General features: G+C 38.1%; 1 protein-coding gene across 1 annotated transcript in view; it reads right to left on the bottom strand.

Moving 5' to 3' along the window:
• Positions 1–22,567, bottom strand: part of LOC127652384 (protein sidekick-1-like) — a 495,188-nt gene that overhangs the window by 28,473 nt on the left and 444,148 nt on the right. The window contains 5 exon segments of the mRNA XM_052138488.1: positions 2,453–2,585; positions 3,242–3,312; positions 5,262–5,365; positions 9,956–10,157; positions 14,635–14,829. Coding sequence (XP_051994448.1) covers positions 2,453–2,585; positions 3,242–3,312; positions 5,262–5,365; positions 9,956–10,157; positions 14,635–14,829 — 705 coding nt within the window.

Genomic DNA, 22,567 nt, shown 5'->3' with positions numbered 1-22,567 from the left:
ACATACACTGCTCCAACATCAATTGGTGAAAACCAATGTTTTTCAATTAGGAAAAAACTTCTCCTTTGAGGATTTTCTTTATATCCTTGCACCTGACAACATACTAAGAACAACAGGTACTGCATATATGTTGACATGATATACTAATATATGATATATGATATACTTTTGGAAAGTGTAGAAATACTTATTACAGTGTAATAAGCCAAAGACCATCTAAAGCTTTTCAAACAGCATTTTTCAAATTCTTCACATTTTATGCCATTTTTATTTACATTAATCAGGGTTTTCACAGCTTTGGACCAATGAATGTCCATTATTTCCCAATGATTTTTCCAATTATACATGATTATTGGATTTTAAAAATAATTTAATTGCGATTGTACTCAGGAAAAGCAATTTTTAGCTGATAAAATATTTTAGAGCTGAGTATAATCTATACTCACTATCGATACTTCCTATATTTTTTATGATTTTAACATAAAATCCAGGAATGCATATTACAATTTTAAAATTCCCTGGCCATAAGAACCGTAATTAATTAAGTACATGGAATATTTTTATTTTAACTAATTAATTTGTCATGCCAAATGCAACTTAAAATTAACTAGTGAAGGCAAAAAGGTGATAACAATGGTCAAAAATCTAAATGTTCACAGAACCTAAAATATACGTTTTTTCATATATACATATATTCATTTTTACCTAATTATTTTTTACTAAAAAACAAAAATCAAAACTCAATGATATGTTAAGCACCAACTACCCATCTGCACTTTAAAGTAACATGAATTGACTCAGCTTCAGTAGAAAGCCCCAGAAAGTGACCATGTTATATTCTGGAGAGCCTGCTAACTTTTCAATGTAAGCTGTTAAGCCAGAACAAATAGAGCATAGCTTCGGTAATTTCCTCTTGGCATTTAGGGTGATTTCAGTAGGGACGCCAATTCGGCACTTAGCAGACCTCACATTTTAACATGTAAGACGAGAGGAGAGGAGAAGAGAGGGAGAGATATTGCACTGACCGGTGCAGAACATAGAGAAAGAAATTAAATATGCATCTGCGCTCAGCTGCTCCAGGCTTGTGCATTTAAATGCTGTCAACACTGCTAAGTCCAATTTGTCAAAGGAGATTTAGCAGCAAGATCCACGCAGTGGAAAAAGAAGCTAGTGGTGTGCTAAGTGCCCAACACTTGAGCTCAAACTCATGATTCCGCACCTTTTACAGACTGAACACGTAATGAGTTCAACTCAGCTCAGCCATCCAACAAGTATGGAAGATGAGCAGTTGTGGGCTCCCTACGCTCAAATAACATTCAAACTTGACTGCACCAGTGTATTGACATGGATTTGATAATTTTCTCATTTTAAATCCATCACTGATTGTGTCCCAGTTTTTTTTTTTTTTAAAGTTTGCTTCCTCTCCAAGAGAAGAACTGTGAAATACATTATTTATACCAATCTTTTTTGCTCAAAACAGGGTTACAACACTTTGTGAGTCTTCCATGATCTTTCCAGTCATTTGTGATGAATGGATCAGGATTAAGAAAAATAATAATATAGAGATTTTTATATGTCATTGTGGCTTGGGTGGGTGGGTGGGGGGGGGGGCAGGCTTGGATAAGTATTGTCACACCTGAGTTATGATTACTCTAACACCTGTCTCTAATTATAGTGATGGCGGAGAGAGACCTGAAAAGGCACGCCAGAGCAGGGAGAGAGCACCAGGGATGAGTAAAGAGAAATACCGGCAATATAAAGAGCCCCTTTGTTGCCGGTATTTCTCTTTACTCATCCCTGGTGCTCTCTCCCCGCTCTGGCATGCAATTTCAGGTCTTCCTCTGCCATCACAATAATTAGAGACAGGTGGTAGAGTAATCATAACCCCACTGACGATTCTTACTGCCCTCCTTCTCCCGCAGACCGACACATGCCCACTGTCCCCCCATGCCACAGTCATTTACCAAGACTTGAATTTAAAGGGATAGTTTACCCAAAACTGTAATTAGGAACAGACAGCCTCAGTCACCATTCACTTTCATAGCATCTGTTTTCCATAAAGTGAATGGTGTGAATTCTGTTGTCATTTACACTCATATGTTTTCAAACCCGTATGACTTTCTTTCTTCAGTTGAAGACAAAAGAAAATACCAGCAGAATGTTAGCTACTGGCACCCCCAGTCACCATTAACTTTCATTACATGGAAAAAAGAGCAATGTCAACATTCTTCAAAGTGTTCCATGGAAGAAACATGTCACAACATGAGGGTAAGTAAATAATAACAGAATTTTTATTTTTGGATGAATGAACCCCTTAAAAAAAATCCTAGAGAAGTGTATTTTTCAATAACTTGATGGGTTAAGAATGTGTTCAAAGAAGCACTCAAGCTATAAATCATGGCTGTGTGCAGACGTCTCTGGTTCAAGAGGAAAACCTCCTCCCGCTAGCTACCTGTCAGCTCGGTACGCAGCAAGGAGCTGTTGACGGCCCTCTTTGACTCCTGCGGAGTGCTGTCATACTGCAGTTCACGGTAGTACAGCCGATAGCCCACCAGAACCCCATTCACACTCTCCTCCTTGGGCGGCTGCAAAGGCACAGATTAAATTAAAGGTCACATACTGCTCGCTGTTCTCACAGTCCTTATTAAAGCACACCCTGATTAAAAGCTGTCCCAGCTCTAATCGACAGACAGCACTGACTGATCTTCCGTTGCGTGTCCATGCGAGACGCCCGCCTCGAAACAGATAAGATAAATAAAAGATGAGGATTTAATTTCTGAGCCATTCAGTCAGCGGGTAATTAACAATGCTCAGAGCTGAGAGTAATCAACTTGGCCTGATAAAAAAGACAGTAGTGAGAAGATCCGGGACTCATAGGTCAGTGAATAAAGGTTTCAGCTACTAATTAATATGCCGTCAGATTGCAGGATCGCTGTCGTGCAGGGTATTAATTATCCCAGGCCTCTGTAAATGTGCGGGTATCAATATAGCATGTCATTAATTTATGCAAACCTGCATTAGGAATACTAAGCAATGCATGGCGGGCAGCTCAGCGGAAAGCAAGGCTGCCTATTGACAAAAATCTGATCATTAAACAGAACAGGGCTGTAATTTAACTGGTGATAGCCTGCAACATGCAAGCATTCTTCTCAGGCTAAAACTGGTTTGTTATCTGGCCATCAGATAAAAGTAATGGGGGTCAGGAGTTCACTCGACCCAGAGAGGGGCGGCATTAGCGTACCTGCCACTGCACCAGCACGGATGTTGTTGTGGAGGGCTTCACAGCTTGAATCACTGGTGCATCATCTGGAACTGCAGTCAAACAGGAAATAAGATTCATAAAACAAATAATACATTCACATGAAATGTAGTTTCAGCATCAGACAGCATGCTTGCAGACCTCCCACAGCCTGTTTACCTGACTGTTTGATGCATTTTGCCAGTGTTGGGATGATTACTTCTGAAATGCAATCTGGTATGGATTACAAATTACACCACTATAATAACCTAATATTTTAGATTACATGTTTTAGGTCATCTAATCTGATTACTTTTGCATTTTTTAAATAAAAATCTAATTTTAAGTGTATTAAGTGCCTATTTACACTCCTTTCATTAAAAATGAGTAAACATAAAATCCATAAAGTAACTGGAATCTAATTACACACATTTAAACATTTATTGTAATCTAATTAGAATGACTTCATTTTTGTAATCTAATCACGTAATCCATTTTACTTGTAGTCCATTATTACACCACAATGCAAATTGCAAAAAAAAAAAAAAGGCTCGTGCTGGATGAAATTAGCAGTTTAAATCTGACTGACTGACTTTACGCCACTTCCGGGATTAAGTGCACACAGACTATTTTACCAGTTTGCTTGGAAACAAAGACGAGTTAACAAGGTTGATACATTGAGTGCTTTTGAGGTAGAAATAATCACTGGATTTGCCAAAGTTTGCTATGCTAGTGGCATTAAAAATGTAAAAAGGGATGGTTCACCCAAAAATGTTAATTCTCTCATCATTTACTCACCCTCATGCCATCCCAGATGTTTTTTTCTGCTGAACACAAAGGATGATTTTTGGAAGAATCTCTCAGCTCTAGGTCCATAGTGAATGGTGACCAGAACTTTAAAGTTCCAAAAAGCACATAAAGGCAGTATAAAAGTTATCCATACAACTATAGTGATTTAATTAATCTTCAGAAGATATATGACAGGTGTGGGTAATAAACAGATCAATAACTTCATTCATTTTTCTCCCTGCCCAGTAGGTGACGATATGCACAAATGCGAATAGCCAAAAATGAAAGAAGAATGTGAAAGTGAAAGTGGAGATTTATAGTAAACTAAAGGACATAAATATTGATTTGTTTCTCACCCACACCTATCATATCACTTCTGAAGACATGGTATAATTACTTATATGCTGCCTTTAAATGCTTTTTGGACCTTCAAATTTCTGGCCACCATTCACTTGCATTGTATGGACCTACAGAGCTGAGATATTCTTCTTAAAATCTTTGTTTGTGTTCAGCAGAAGAAAGAACAACATATACATCTGAGATAGCATGAGGGTGAGTAAATTATGAGAGAATTTATATTTTTGGGTTAACTATCCCTTTAAAAGATTCTGTTTGTGGTATTAATAGCAAGTTAACAAAGTGTTTACAAGAAGAACTGTATACACTTTAAATCTAAATCATGCCTGTGAAAAATCAGTGCAGAAATACTGAAAATCAAAGTCTAAATACATTCTCCACCTTTTTTTCCCCTTTACAACCACTTGTGGAAATTGCGATGCCATTATTTGAATAAACTGCTTCAAGGCTGGTTTATTATTGTAGTATCATAATCGAAAATTACAACAATATGAAACTGAGTGTGAAGGGACTTTAAAGAACACTTAATCATTTTTTCCCCATTAAAAAATCCTTACCTCTAAAATAATTTATATTTCAGATAAAAAACACATGTGCAAACAAAACACAATATGGTTGGTCACTTTTACTTGTGACGGTCTCTTCCTGTCTAAGTGGGGTTTTTTGTGCCAGAATAAGCTGCAATGAGGACCAGAACTTATGATGTTAGTTAAAGATCTGGCCTATGAGTGACCACATAAAATGCAAAGACAAACCCCTTAAGATTCCCTTCCCAAGTGAATGGTGAAGACAAGAGTGTAGTGTCTCTCTGGCTTTTATTTGAATCAATACTGCATCTACCAAAGCCAATGGGCACAACATGCTCATCTTTACTCACCATCTTGTAACGTTGTAATTGCATCAGTCTCCTGGCTGTACTTGCTGTCTCCAACGTCATTAGTTGCCATCATTCTCAGCTTGTATGAAGTGAAGGGTTTCAGCCTGAGGGATTGCACAGCTCGTGAGCTCTCTCATATCGGACAAAGACCTTTCACATCACTAATGATTTGGCCCAGCAGTGCTTGTATGAGCTAGTATCTATAAATGTCAGGGACACAATCCATTGAAGCCCAAGGGCACAGGTTGGCAATTACACAGTTTTATCTTAAAGCACTTTAGGCAGGGAGGTGTGGACAGAAATAAGATACAAAACTCTTCTTATCGGAGAGATCACATAAAGACATGAGTATGGCATATGCCACTTCATAAAACTAGAAATATGGACTTGATATGAACAACTAGAATGAGTGCTGCAAAGCCTTCTTCAATTACAACGTGTTGAAAATATTGCAGCAGTCTGAAATTGAGTGTGAAGGGACTATAAAGAGAAATCTTCGAATTAAAGGTGCCCTCAATAATTTTTTCTCCATTAAAAAAGCTTTACCTCTAAAGAAAAGAATAGGACAGGAATGAATAAATATTGAGATCAAGATTCCAGACATATCAGAAGCCTAATAAAAGTTGTTTTACTTTACCTGGAGCGGGTCACCTCATGGGGGCTGCCATGTTGAGATCACATGATCAGCTGAATACTAAAGTATACACATTTTATCTCATTAACCCTATTACTGGCTCACTGAATAAATTAATCATGGCTGAAAGTGAATAGTGTGTTTCTGACATTAATAAAACTATTACAGTCAACATAATAAAACAACAACTAAATAAAATAAATATAATTTAAAAAACGACATTAAAATATACAAACTTGAATAACACTGATTGCCAGTATAACTCCAATGCAACATGAATAAATTACTGAGTGTACCTTTCATTTCTAATTTGTTGATTTCCCATTTACACACATCAGACTGCAAAAGCCAATTGGGCTCATTAACTAACAACATATATAACTTATCTCTCATAACTGATCTTTTTCAATTCAAACAAGTTCCAAAAGAAGGGCCATTCCACTACACGGTATTGCCTGGTTCACTATCAGCTCCACTGATAAAATCCCCCAGCTGGTAAAGACACAAATCAGTCCTAGATATCCATTTAGAAGCAATCTGGTCATTTAAAAAAGCACTCAAAAGGCTGAGAGAGTTTTCAACAGAGAAAAAGAGTGCATAATCATATTCAAGATGAGATGGGCCTCTCAATGCATATAAAACACTCTTCGACTGCCCCTATAATCATAGTTGCGGCTCCGACATAACTCTTATGCAAAAAGGTGGTGCATCAGTAGCCTATGGAACTGATTGTTTCTCACTCTCTCACATTGGATTGAGTATCATAAATTGCAGTAGAGGAAAAAGGCTCCTACGCATTTAATAACACTCCCTCCATATAGCCCTAATGAGCTCTGCAGGGGAAGCCAACATAAAGCGACAAACACGTGGCGCTCTGAAGCAGCAGAGAGTGAAATCAACTCTGTGAGGTTCACCCGAGGCCAGTCTGTGGGTAATGCCACTGTTGACGCCATTCAGTGCATCGGAAGAGGCTCAATGTCCTCAAAAATGTACTTAAAATGAATATAAGAACTAAAGAGTTTGTATAAATTGTTGTTTTAATCAATAAACCACATTTATCAATGTGGTTAGAATTTGTTTTTTCTTTTTAATTTTTTTTGTTTAACCCCACTGGCAAATAGTTTTCTTTTAAGCATAAACCTCACTAAACCTCAATTTGTTAGTTTTCTCTGAAAAGACTTATCATTATCTTATATAATTGTCATGTCTTGTAGTTACCCATGTTCATGTATTTAAGCCCTCATGTTTGCCATTGTCATTTGTCAGGTATTGTGTTATTTTAATGTTGTGCCAATTCAAGTCAAGTTGTTTATGTTTGTTTTGTTTTGGATTCATGTTTTTGGATATCACTCATGTAAATAAACTGCTCTTGGGTTCTCGCACTTCACCATCTTCATCTGCTCTTGTGTCTTCAGCCTGCCTACACATTACAGAGTACTTGACCCCCACAAAATGATCCCAGCAGATCAACTACCATGTCTACGCTAAGGAAACCTTTCCATTGAAGAATATGGGGAGGACTTCTGTGCTCTGGCCTACAAGGTTGCTTTTAAGGAGATCGCCCTCAAATAATTTTTCCATGCACGCTTGAGTGAGCCGGTCTTCTCCTGAGTGAGCCGGACTTTGCCCTGCGGATGAGTGGTCCATCTTTCACCGTAGGAGAGGCTGACGAGGAACTATGCACTCCTACAGTGGCTGCCGAGACAGCGTCCCCCGTAATGGCCGCCGAGCCAGCGTCCCCCGTTATGGTCACTGAGCCAGCGTTGCAAGCCTCGTCCATCCCAGAGCCAGTGTTGCAAGCCTCAGTGGCCACGTCATGCCCTGTTGCCACGTCAACTACATCATGCCATGTAGCAACGTCTGCCTCGTCATGCCATGCTGTCCCACCTGCCATGTCAAGCCAACCCACTACGCCTGCCATTCCTAGTCAAGCAGCTCCACATTTCCATGTTCCCATGTCTACTACTGGCCCATGCTCACAACCACAAAGGCCATTCCCCACTCTATGCCCATGTTCAAGACCATGGAGATCATTACCCAGTCTCTGCCAGTGCTCACGACCACGAAGGCCGTTCCCAATCTCTGCCCATGTTCACGACCACGGAGGTCATTCCCCAGTCCCTGCCAGTGCTCACGACTGCAAAGGCAGTTCTCCTGTCACTGCCCATACTCACGAACATGGAGACTGTTACCCTTATGCTGCCTGTGCTCACAGCCACCAAGACTGTTCCTCTATTGTGGCCAATCCCTGAGACTTCCACGGCTCTGCCTCCACCTCCGCCTCCTGACAATGTCCTGTGGCTGCCTCCCAGGCCTCCTGACCATGTCTTGTGGCCACCTCCCAGGTAGCTTGACTCTGTTCCTGGAGCCACCACCTAAACAGCCAGACCCGCTCTCTTCCTGGAAGCCACTTCACTGGCCACTGTCTCTGCCCTAGTCTCCTGCCCCACCCGCTGCATCGCCAGGCCACCCGCTGCATCGCCAGGCCACGCCCTGCCTCGCCAGGCCATGCCATGTCTTGCCAGGCCATGCCTCAAGGACCCCGCCACCCCCCCAGCTCCCTATTGAACTCTATTGTGTTTATGTTTGAGCCGCCGCTTTGGGGGGTGGTGTCATGTTTTCGAGTGTTTTTGTTCTTGTCTTTTATTTTTAAAACTAAGTTCCTTGTTCCTGCCATGTCTTCATGTGTTTTGTTCTCATTAGTTCCTTGTTATGTTACTGTCATGTGACCCTCTTCTTCCACTATGTTTATTAGACCTGTTATTAGTTCTGTTTTATAATTGCTTCTTGTTTCATTTACTTGTTTTCATGTTCATTAGTTTAGTCTTGTCATTGTTTGTCTTTGTCTTGTAGTTACCCATGTTCATGTATTTAAGCCCTCATGTTTGCCATTGTCATTTGTCAAGTATTGTGTTATTGTACCGTTGTGTCAAGTTGTTTATGTTTGTTTTGTTTTGGATTCACATTTTTGGATATCAGTTATGTAAACAAACTGCACTTGGGTTCTCACACTTCATCGTCACGTCTCCTGTGCCTTCAGCCAGCCTATGTGTTACAATAATTCTGCATCTCATGTATAAAGATATTTTTACCTAAATACAAGACAGAAACACTAAGTGTGAAAATTATAATTTTTTTAATCACTGCATGAATGCAAGGAGGCTGACAGCTTATAGCCTCCTCTTATTAGTAAACTGACCAGTCAGAGTGAATATTCAAATAACGCAACTGAATAATTTGACTTTGCCCAAAATGCAGCAGAAAAGGCAAAATTTGATACCCACATGAATAACCAGTCCAATAAGCTTTCAGTATCACTTTAGTGCATCATCAGACTGTTTGTGGTTAATAAGACAGGTGAAGAGAGGTTTTTCAAATTCAACCTAAATATCGATGAAACTATTGGATCAAAACAAGTTAAAATATGAATATAATTTTTTTTTATTTTAAAGTATTATCTGGCATACTGAAGGAGCGGAGGATGTAGTTCCTTTACACATAGATGAGCAGATGGAATGGGGCCCTCCATTCATTTATAATTGTTTACTCTGATAATAGTCTGTGGATGGAACTGTGTGATTTGTTCCATTCATTAATATTTAAAATTGAGTAAATATGGCAATAATTTGTATTCCATTATTATTTTGGCTAAATTTGATAGTCTCTCTTCACCTTTCCTGTTAATCAGAAGCAAGGTTGATGATGCCGCAAAAATGTTTGGCCAAAATTTTGATAATTTGAACAACCATTTTGATTGGTCAATTTAAAAAAGATACAAGCCTTTATGCCGTCAGCCTCTTACAGCATTCATGCAGTGATTAAAACTCTCCTGTGTGGTTCATTCCATTACATTTACTGTTCTGACAAGTGTTTGGATGATGATCAGAGAGATTATAAAACATTGTTAATTATCAAGGGAGCATCATTATGAGTAAAAAAATATATTTTATAATAAAACATTGTTTGATAAATACTGATTTACATATCAGTCTCCCTGGAAAATTCCCTCTATGAAGCTGTTTATGGGACTTGTGGAGGGATGAGAAATGAAAAAGCTCACCTGTCCACCTCCCAGGAGGTATAATTGTGGCTTATAGCAGAGGAATGGGTGAGCCAGTTTCCACTGGGCAGCTCCCGGGTTTGTAGGGTGAAGTATCGCACAGGAGAGGAGCCGTCTCCACCGGGGACCCAGTTGAGTTGCAGTTTGCGGGACTGTACATTTTCCTGGGGCACTCGCAGCTGTAGTGGAGGCTGCGGTCGCTCTGACAAAGGAGAGAGGAAAAGTTAACCCTGAGAGCAGGGGTCAGGCTAGACTTGCTGACTATTCTTCATCATGGGACAGGATGGTGTTGCTCATGTGTGCATAAGTCAGCAGGTCTTGCCTTGGCCTCTCCACCCCTCCGCACCTGTGTGACACTCCACTGCATAACCTCATCGATTTTAATGGGAGGAATCGATACAGAGAGGCATAACTGTTTATTTAAAGGCAGGCCGTATCTATCTTCATTAAAGATGCAGATCATGCGCAACGAAAGATATTGAAAGCCATGTTAGGAATGGCCATATTTTTAAAAGGACAGATTAAACTGTTTCAGCAGGTCAAATGTTGATATGTAATCGTCCTCCGTCTTTAACCCACACTTTTTAAACTGATTTATTTATCACCCGAGTACATATCATGACTTTTTTACAATCTTGAATCACAGAGGCCTCTCAGATAATGGAACAGGACTATATGAATCATGTATGAATGACTTGATTCATAAAGTCAACAAGTAATGGCATTAGCAGCCCATTTCACTTCTGTAATATGTATTTCTAATGGAAACAGAATATTCAACAAGCATAAAAATTAGGACGGGACATCATTTATCCATCAGAAATTGATAGGGCTATGAAAAGTGGATGTTTCATACCCAAAAGAGCCAGACACCTACAGTGGGTACGGAAAGTATTCAGACCCCCTTACATTTTTCACTCTTTGTTATATTGCAGCCATTTGCTAAAATCATTTAAGTTCATTTTTTTTCCTCATTATTGTACACACAGCACCCCATATTGACAGAAAAACACAGAATTGTTGACATTTTTGCACATTTATTAAAAAAGAAAAACTGAAATATCACATGGTCCTAAGTATTCAGACCCTTTGCTGTGACACTCATATTTAACTCAGGTGCTGTCCATTTCTTCTGATCATCCTTGAGATGGTTCTACACCTTCAATTGAGTCCAGCTGTGTTTGATTATACTGATTGGACTTGATTAGGAAAGCCACACACCTGTCTACATAAGACCTTACAGCTCACAGTGCATGTCAGAGCAAATGAGAATCATGAGGTCAAAGGAACTGCCTGAAGAGCTCAGAGACAGAATTGTGGCAAGGCACAGATCTGGCCAAGGTTACAAAAAAATTCTGCAGCCCTTAAGGTTCATAAGAGCACAGTGGCCTCCATAATCCTTGAATAGAAGACGTTTGGGACGACCAGAACCCTTCCTAGAGCTGGCCGTCCGGCCAAACTGAGCTATCGGGGGAGAAGAGCCTTGGTGAGAGAGGTAAAGAAGAACCCAAAGATCACTGTGGCTGAGCTCCAGAGATGCAGTCGGGAGATGGGAGAAAGTTGTAGTAAGTCAACCATCACTGCAGCCATCCACCAGTCGGGGCTTTATGGCAGAGTGGCCCGATGGAAGCCTCTCCTCAGTGCAAGACACATGAAAGCCCGCATGGAAACACCTGAAGGACTCCAAGATGGTGATAAATAAGATTCTCTGGTCTGATGAGACCAAGATAGAACTTTTTGGCCTTAATTCTAAGCGGTATGTGTGGAGAAAACCAGGCACTGCTCATCACCTGTCCAATACAGTCTCAACAGTGAAGCATGGTGGTGGCAGCATCATGCTGTGGGGGTGTTTTTCAGCTGCAGGGACAGGACGACTGGTTGCAATCGAGGGAAAGATGAATGCGGCCAAGTACAGGGATATCCTGGACGAAAACCTTCTCCAGAGTGCTCTGGACCTCAGACTGGGCCGAAGGTTCACCTTCCAACAAGACAATGACCCTAAGCACACCAAAAAATAACGACGGAGTGGCTTCACAACAACTCCGTGACTGTTCTTGAATGGCCCAGCTAGAGCCCTGACTTAAACCCAATTCAGCATCTCTGAAGAGACCTGATAATGGCTGTCCACCAACGTTTACCATCCAACCTGACAGAACTGGAGAGGATCTGCAAGGAGGAATGGCAGAGGATACCCAAATCCAGATGTGAAAAACTTGTTGCATCTTTCCCAAAAAGACTCATGGCTGCAAAAGGGTGCTTCTACTAAATACTGAACAAAGGGTCTGAATACTTAGGACCATGTGATATTTCAGTTTTTCAAAAATGTGCAAAAATGTCAACAATTCTGTGTTTTTCTGTCAATATGTGTGTACAATAATGAGGAAAAAAAATGAACTTAAATGATTTTAGCAAATGGCTGCAATATAACAAAGAGTGAAAAATTTAAGGGGGTCTGAATACTTTCCGTACCCACTGTATGTTTGAGGAGGCTTTTTGACCAGGACATCAAGGCTGAAGGTGAAGTTCATCCTCAAGAGCTTCTCAATGTATCCCAATGGTAATGCTTATTTAAATGTATTATTATTTGCTATAACCTTTAGAGGTCAACTGATAGTGGATTTTTCCAATACGATAACTAAGGTGGTGGAAAAGGAAGATGACCGATTAACAGGGTTGGTGAGTAACGGAATACATGTAACAGGAATACGTATTAAAAATACAAAATACAAGTAACTGTATTCCACTAGAGATACAATTTAAATAATTGGTAATTATAATATAGTTAAAATCAAAAAGTATTTGGATTACTGAAGAGATTACTTTGCATTTTATTGTCATTTGTTTATATTTGTCAATATTTAGTCCTTTCAAATGGAAAACATTTATACATATAAATGATGTGATCCAAAGTGCATTTGAACAGTGGTTAAACACTTTCTTATGATGTGTTACATTCATACAAGCAGACAGAGAGTTAGTTTGAAGTAAGTTTGGAGCAGAAGAAATAGAAATAAACCTTGTGTAAATTGTCAGATTTATGCTAAGCTAAAATGTTATTTCTAGCTATTTTAAATGCACGTTTCCAGGCACGATCAAAAAATTTTATCAATACAATTAGCGTTGGATCATAATTTCTTTTTATCTAGTAAGATCTTTGATATTAGGGCAAAAATCATATTCTTGATAATAATTTTTGTATTGTTTTCCTGTAAAATATCTAAAAAATCCTTAAAAAAAGATCAATTTAATTTATAAATTACATTTACACAGAAACAACACTGCACAATATATTTAGTTTTTTCAGAGAATGTATTTTTAGCATGTGTTTTTTGTCTTACTGTACTGGCAGAGTTTTTATAGTCAAAACAAGTGAAAAAATCTACCAGTGCTGAAGAAGTAATCCAAAGTATTTAGAATACATTACATTACTGACCTTGAGTAATCTAACAGAATGTTACAAATTAAATTTTACAGCAAATTTTACAGCACTAATCTGTAGTGGAGTACATTTCAAAAGTAACCCTCCCAAACCTGCCGATTAATCTGCCGTCAGTTTTTAAATAATTTTTTAGAATGTTGAAATGTCTTTGTCTTTCCTTACTATGACGGGCATAGACCCAAGAGTCAAAAATGAATAAAATCTTAGATGGAGCTTATTTTTCAACCTATTTTTCATAATCCCAATGATAATGAGAAAAAAATGAAGATTTGGTGCATAAAACAGGACTTTAAACTATTAACAGGCCCGAAACACACAAGCCTATATAGCCTATATATTCACCAGATTAAGAGTTTTGTATGTATATACAGTACATTTGACCAGATAAGGTTTTATTCACAAGATATGAAGTTGGAGAAACTATGGATGGTGCATGTTTCCATTTACTTACTATTTTCCTCACATCAATTTAAAACACTTAATTATCTAATCAAATAACAAAATATGCATTGAAGTGAGGATAAAAATATGGATGAATACTGCCAGAGACAACAAATCCCCACGAGGTGTCAGTGATTGTTTTTATTTAACCTTTGCCACTGTAATACTGTAGAAGCGTCGACCAGGGAGTAAAAAAAAAACAATATTGTACATTTTAGGCATAGATTTTTGCCGATAACGGACAGTTCCAAAAGAAATTGTCAGCACAGATTAATCAGTAAAACCAATATATCAGTCAACCTCTAATAACATTTATTTATATTTTCCTGCTTTAAATTACTGTAACTATTGCTGAGATTTTAAAAAGCCTGCGTTACCTACAACAGAAGCTTAAAACAATGCTCAAATAGGTATTTTAACATTATTTTCTGGCATAGGTGACGACAGTCAAAAAGGAAAGTGGTTTCAGTGGCAGAGCAAGTTATCACTTTATGATGACAGATTATAAAGACCAATTTTTTTAATGAAAACTGATGAATTACACAGTAAGAACATAAACGAGTATTAAGAGATTAAATAGGGAACATTTTGATTTCACGTTGACTTCAACATCATTTACAGAAATAGTGCTTTTGGACCAATCACTGCTTTCTGATTTTAGGGGTACATAGTTAGGATGTGGGCTATGAGTGTTGATTCAAGAACATTTCCTACGTGAGTAAATCAGGATGTGCTTGAGACTATACTGCATCTCACGCACATCCTGATTTACTCAGGTATTTGTGTATATGTGAGTCACCTCTAATCTCAGTAGTTATAACCACAGCCTGCGCAGGTGAGCCCCAGCCCTGCTCCGTCTTGGCGGAGATGCGAAAGATGTAGGCCGACTCCGGGGTCAGGTTGGAGGCGATGAACTGACGTATATCAGGGCCCACTTCTACTGTGATGAACTGGTTGGGATCCCCGGAATCAAGGCGGTAAGCTACCTGGTATCCTACAACAAAGTCATTAGATCATTTGAGGTGAGTTTTGATCCTCAATCCTTATTTATGCTGAGAACAGCTTAAGATGCCTCAACCCACATTATAAGTCTGCAAAACATTTCCAAAGCCTTGGAGATTTGCTTTCAGTCAGATAGTGTTTTCAGAACTGAAAGTACAAAAGAAGAGGGTGGAAAAATCGCCTCACAAAGCCAATTTGAAACCATTTTCACAAAACACAAGTTTATATAATGAATGACTTTCAAAAAGGCTTCAGTGCACTGGAAAATTTGTTCTACCACCGTTGACTTCAAATGCGTTTGTGTCTGCAGCTTTTTTCTCACTTTCTTATTTCAAATTCAATCCACAGAGGAACCAGTGGCAACTGGTGTGGGGGAAGCACAGATGTCACATATATTTGTATTATTATATTAGTGTCTGTTATGTATGTTGCTTCAAGAGGCGGCTTCCCACGTTACCACTAAACAGTTCAGTTCAATTAGCTCTGTCTGTTTCCAAGCACTCTGTGTTCATCATGTTTCAATTACTGGATGTTGTTTGCAAAGTCCCACCCTTAACAACTCACCCAATCAGCATAAAGAGAGACTGGGCTTCCAAGCAGGACAAAAATATAGTGACAGTGCTGCTCTCAAAGTCTCCCAGTAAAGCAAAGCATCCAGGTGGGACCCAAAATTAAATGTTTGGGAGTCTCTTGTCCAATGAACATCTAGATGCATCATTAAAAGCAATGGTACATAAAACAGCTTCAATTGGACTCTATGGGCCATGTGTCCACAGAATCCTACACAGATTAATGTGTGTTAAAGGAGATCACAAACAGCATGACAGTGCTGTGTGAGGCCATGTATCAGGAATTATATAATATATCGGGCCAGGTAACCGAGAACCAGTTCTTGTTCAGAGCCAGTTTCGATTCTAAATACCGGATAAATTCCGTTAGCGGTTTAACAGTGCGAAACATAGTAGCAGCACTACTAGTGTAGTCTGATTTCCAAATGAATGACTCTAATGAGCCAGTTCTTTTGAATCTACAGTGTGAAACATACAGCGCTATCAGTGTAGTCCGATTTCTGAACAAATGACTCTAATGAGCCAGTTGTTTTGAATCTATGATGCGAAACATACAGCGCTACCAGTGTAGTCCGATTTATGAATGAATTACTCTAATGAACTGGTTGTTTTGAATCTACGATGTGAAACACGATGTGAAGTGTAGCTGATTTCCGAACTAATGACTCTGAGCCAGTTAATTTGCTCTATGCAGTGTGCTCCATTTCCCCAACAAACGACTTATGAGTTTGTTCTTTTTAGAGAATCAAAAACACTTAGACGGAGTGGTTACTGAATTAATCTTCAGTTATGAATTGAATAGAAGTGAAATAAGAACATTTATTGTGTTTATTTATTTATGTTTGTGTTTTTTGATGTTGTACTTAAAGGTTGTGAGACTTCAATCAGGCAGTGCAGTTACTGACTGGTTGTTCGTATGACAATGTGTAGTTAAACACATAAAGGAATTTGTTTGTGTCTTGTAAATGCACAGTTACTTTCAAAAATACAGGAAATGTAAGGCAGCTGAAGCCTCAAGTTTTCAGCTTACAGACTGAACAAGATTGGTCTGACAGAGAGGTGCTGTAGCATCAGACAAAACAATCTGGGTTTACCGGGCGACCATCTGCATCTTGTCTAAGGGAATGACACATGTTGCAAACCTCAAGCAAAACAAATGATAACATTATCAGGAAACATGTTGAAAATGGAATGTGTGGGCAGAGCTTGGCTGTTGAAGAGATGGAACATTATTCAACTGTCTATTTATCTTTCTGCATGTTTGCACTGCATCTGGCCTTTGGCTGTGCAAAAATCAAATTAGGCCATCTCACATTGTGAGACTGCAGCACTCTGGGGATGCCATCTCACCCTAATGTCCACTTCAGCAATAAGGGGCAATGGAATATAACACATACACAAACACACACACTTACAGTTGTTTTTCTATCATGGTGGGGTATTTGGTGGCTTTTGGTGACTTTGGGGACATTGATTCTCAGATTGTTTTTATACTGAGTTTTCTATCCCCGACCACTAACCATCACATAAACCTTTCTGAATGTTTTAATTTTCATTTAGAAATTATTTAGAATGTTCATTAAGTGGTTTTCCTCATGGAAACTGTTAACTGGTTCCCAAAAACCTGACCTGCACACACACACACCCATTAAAGGAAATAGTTCACCCAAAAATTAAAATTCTCTCATTATTACCCACATGCCATCCATGATATGTATGAATTTCTTTCTTCTGCAGAACACAAAGAAAATGTTTTAAAAGAACATTTAAGCTCTGTAGGTCTCTGCAAGTGAATGGTGATCAATTTAAGCTCCAAAAAGTACATAAAGGCATTATAAAAGTTATCCTTATGACTCCAGTGGTTTAATCCTTGTTTTCTGAAGAGATCCAATCGGTTTTGGGTGAGAACAGCCCAAAATCAAACTCCTTTTCACTTTATATCTTGACATCAACAACCTCCTTGGCATTCATGGATTCAAGCTCGATTACACTTCCATCTAGCACTCTTCGCATGCGTCAAGCACTAGAACGTGTAATTGAGTTTTAAATTATAATCGGTGCCTGCAGATGTCAAGATGTACAGTGAACAAGGAGCTACATTTTAGTCTGTTCTCACCCAAAACCGATTGGTTCACTTCAGAAGACATGGATTAAACCACTTGAGTCATAAGGATAACTTTTATGCTGCTTTATGTGCTTTTTGGAGCTAATTTGGTCACTTAAACACACTTCAGGGATGGCATGAGGGTGAGTAAATAATTGTAATTCTGGGTGAACTATTCCTCTAATACACTCTCTTCCCTGTTACTTTCATACCAGTGTTGACACTTATGAATAGAAAGAGAAAGCTGAGGGCAGAAAGCAGCCTGTTTCACTGGGCATCTGTGCGGCTCTAGCGGGCTTTGACTCATGCTATGTTTATTGGGGCTTTGCTTTGGGAAAGGGTTTCCACTGTGTGGGCATTGACCCATGTGATTGGCTAAGCCACCACCCCGCAAACTCCTGCAGCTTAATTTTCCTCATTCATTTGCCAGTGATTACCGGTCCTACAACGGCCAGCAAAAACACTGACAAGGGCAGTGCCTCACTAGATAGGGCAGGAAAGCCAGTGATCTGCCACTAAATCTGAGCTGTACAGCACTGCAAGCTCGCTTTTGTGTTCCTGTAGGAGCGCTACTATCGTTAACGAAAAGTAAAATGAAAACTAAATGAAAGTATTTTTTGAAACTAAAATAAAAATAACAATGAAGCTGAAACTTAAATAAGATACATTTTCATGGCTCTAAAACTAACTAAAATAATAATAAAAAAAATGACAAAAAATTAATTTTTGTGCTTGATACACATTATATTATAAAAATTGAAATCTTAACAACCTGCTTTTATTAAACATGAAAATGTCACTGATAATTTTAACACTACTACACATATTTAAATCACATATTTCAATTTAAACCAGTCAACACAATAACTGTGGCAGCCCTAAAATACTACAACTAGAAACTAAATACACTCAAAATATAAACAAAAACTAGCCAAAACTAAAACACCACTAACGCATCTCTAAAAAAGTTAAACTAAACTAAATATACAGAAGAACTAAACGGAAACTGGAAAACACTGAAAACGCAGCCCCAAAATATTTAAATTACAAACTAAATATACTGAAAAAAGAAATAGAAACTAGCAAATACCACAAACATATCTCTAAAATACTAAAACTATAAACTGTGTGGTGTGGTGGTGGCGTAGTGGACTAAAGCACAAAAAACTGTTAATCAGAAGGTTGCTGGTTCAAGCCCCACAGCCACCACCATTGTGTCCTTGAGCAAGGCACTTAACTCCAGATTGCTCCAGGGGGATTGTCTATGTAATAACTGCACTGTAAGTCGCTTTGGATAAAAGCGTCTGCCAAATGCATAAATGTAAATGTAAATTTGAAATAAACTAGATGTATTAAAAACAAAATGTAAACTAGAAAACACTGCAAACAAATCTCAAAATACTAAAACTAAATATACTGAAAAACAAAACGGAAACAGGAAAACACTGAAAACACAGTTATAAAATGCTGAACTACAAGCTAAATATACTTTAAAAAAAACACTGAAAAGGCTAAAAATAACAGTCACATAGAGAAAACTAACAAAAACCAAACTGAATTGAAAGGACAATTTGAAACTAAAACAGAAATAAAAACGAATAATAAAAAAAAAACTATAATAACTCAGTTCTGTGAGTTACATGCACATCAACACCTGCTTTCAATGTATTTCCTCTGTTCAAGATGCAGCAAATTAGAGGCATAGCAAGAAATCTCGTTCCTCTTCTTTTATCTCTCTCTGTGACTTCAATCTACATAAACCAGCATCTATTGATCTGCTGAAGTATGACACGGAAACAGACTGCAAAATAACAGCCTGTGTGCTGCATGCTTGTCAATGCTGCCGTGTTGTTGATGTAATTAACCAGGTTCCATTGGCAGGGACTGCATTTGACTTTACATCTACTTAACTTATGTTCACAATGCACATCTGAGCGCCAGTCTGATTTAGCATGGCATTTTCTGTTTAGTTCTTCTTCCTCTGTCAGAACACATCTGATCCGCTGAGGGAGGTGGCTGAAATCAGATTTAAGCAGAACTACTACTACTCTATTTGCTGCTAATTCAAATACAAACTCCTGTTGCACACCACTGACATTAACGCTCAGGTTTGTTGACGCTATTTGGAACACATTTTTCAGCAGCTTTTAAACAGGATTATATTTAGGCTTTGTCATAAGCAAATCAAGTTTACAAGGCTTCTAGTTAAACAGCCATGCTGTGCCACATTCCAGACTAAAACAAACTGTGCTTATGCTATTAATCACATTTTTGTACAGTACAAACACTGCAGCTTAACATGGAAACTTAATGTAATAATTTATTATACTAATAATCATTACAAACCTGAATTACTTTCTTTGTTCTGTGGAACACAACAGGAGAACTTTTGAAGAATTTTCTGGTCATTCTTTTCCATGCACCTACAATAAATGGGAACTGGAGCTTTCAACCTTCAAATTTAAGTAATTATTTATTTAAATTCTTGATATCTGGCGAGCTCATGAGAGAAATAGCGATGTCTGATTTGTGAACGAGTCGTTCAGTTTGATTCTGTGAACCAGGTCAACTGATTAATTGAAAAATTCAGAAATGTTTGTTCATAAATCGAATATCACTACTTCTCTCATTAACACCCCCAGCATAGCTTTGGCAGATGTCAAGATTTCCAGTGAATAACAACTTAAATTTCAGTGTCTTTCCCACCCAAAGCTATTGTATGACTTGAAAAGGCATCAGTAGTATGGACCAAATTTATGATGCTTTTACTGTGATTTTGCTTCCTTTTAAAAACATACAAGCTCCAGTACCCAGTCATTGTAATTGCATGGAAAAGAGGGACCAGTACATACTTTAAAATGTCTGCTTCTGAGTTTATAGAAAGAAAGAAAGCCATACAGGTTCGGAACGACAATAAGGAGGAGTAAATAAAGACAGAATTTTCATTTTCGGCTGAACTATTCCTTTAATGTTTTATGAATAGGACTCTATCCTGGGAGGAACAAAAAAAAAAGTCAAACAAACAATGCTGTGCTTGGATCCAATCTTTTCATAGCTGAGATTTAGGGTATTCTTCTCTGGTGTGATTTGCACAGGCAGCATTATTTGGCAGGCGGCTATTCTGAGCTTTATTCACTTGAGGTATTAGTCAGACTAATCTCATTAAAGTGCAGGGATTTCCTCCTCTCCGGCTCTTTCTCCCCATATGAGGAATTAGTCTCAGGTACATGGTGACATGGCTGCATTCACAGAGCAGAGGGAGGAAACAGGCTCTGGTTTGAGCCAGATCCAGTGCATTTCACACTCTCATGTAGGCCAAAGCATGTACTGAGTACACATACCTTAATGTGAGGTAAAGTACATCATAGCAACTTTACATTTGAAAGCAGGCTACATGGGTCAGTTGAGATTGTTCTTTAATTATTATAAGAAGAAAGGGAATCCATACAAATATCTTGGGGGTAGATCTGGTTTAAATAGTGTGTGTTGAGTATGTAGTGCAGAATTTGTCATAGGACAGGCTGTGCCTTCATGGTTACTACAAGGATTGTAATGAACCAATGTAGTACTTGCTCAGACATTTTAATTATTCTCCCTAACAAACAGCTGACAGGTAAAATGGTATGATAAATGTGAAAAACAGGTTTATTACACCATTATTCATGCATACTTCAGTTTTTTTGTGATGATTTTTTTTTTTGTATACTCCGGGAAAAGTCAAAAATATTTATTAAAATAACAATCAAAATCACCATACATAATAATAATACAAACTTGGAGAGAAAACATATTAATAATAATAATAACTAACACACAAAGCAACACATTTATGGAAAACTCCCAATAACATCTCCCTCCCATCCCTTTCTGTTACTCCAGTATGCCGATAATTTACAAAAGCCTTTTTAAGTTTTAATTACATCTACCCCATCCTTCAAACAAATTCATCCTTTACACTTTCTGCAATGTAATCAATCAAGCCATCTTCATATTAATGAGAACTTCTTATTAAATCCCATAAATGCGATCATTGCTGTCAATCCAGAGGACATTTTATTGCTCTCAAGTTGATCTTTAATATCTAGGAGACTTAATGGAGATATCAGTTATGTTTTATTTCACAACTTAGTTTCAGATGTTTCTGCTAAAATATGTTTATAAATAAAAATAGAAACAAATGAGACAATTACCATACTGAGAGAGTATAGAGCTATAAAAATAAATGCCAATTGCACAGCACAGATAATTTGGTCTGGGAAGAATTTGATGAGAAACGTTTGAGGTAATATTGAAATCTCTGACTTTTGTTGGGAGACTTTGGTCTCTTGGCAAATCTGATCACAGTTTGAGACATTAAAAAACAAATATCTCTGGAGAAAAACCTGAGAAACAGGATACTGAAGCTATTAAAGGGACAGTTCACCCAAAAAGGAAAGTTCTCTCATCATTTACTCATGCCATCCCAGATGTGTATGACTTTTTCTTTCTTCTTCTGAACACAAATTTTATTTGTAAAAAATAACTCAACTATGTAAGCCCATACAATGCAAGTGAATGGTGACCAGAACTTGGAAGGTCCAAAAAGCAGACAAAGGCAGCATAAAAGTAATCCATAAGACTCTTTTGAAGCTATATGAAAAGTGTGGGTGAGAAAGAGATTAACATTTAAGTTCTTTTTAACCATAAAGCTCCACTTTCACTTCCCCATTCTTCTTTTGTTTTCGGTGATTCACATTCTGTATGCATATCGTCACCTACTAGGCAGGGAGGAGAAATTAGGAAAAACAAAAAAGACTTAAAAATGTATCTGTTTATCACCCACACCCATCATATTGTCTCTGAAGATACACATTTAACAACTGGAGTCGTGTGGATTTTATGTTGTCTTTATGTGCTTTTGGGACCTTTAAAGGTCTGGTCACTATTCACTTGCATTATGAGGAGGAAATATTCTTCTACAAATGTTCTTTTGTTTTCAGCAGAAGGAAGAAAGTCATACACATCTGGGATGGCATGAGGGTAAATGATGAGACGATTTTCATTTTTAGGTGAACTAT

The sequence above is a fragment of the Xyrauchen texanus genome, chromosome 12, assembly GCF_025860055.1.
Source record: "Xyrauchen texanus isolate HMW12.3.18 chromosome 12, RBS_HiC_50CHRs, whole genome shotgun sequence".
NCBI classification, from domain to species: Eukaryota; Metazoa; Chordata; class Actinopteri; order Cypriniformes; family Catostomidae; genus Xyrauchen; species Xyrauchen texanus.
The sequence above is the reverse complement of the archived record's forward strand: the minus strand, read 5'-3'. Positions and strand labels throughout refer to the sequence as shown.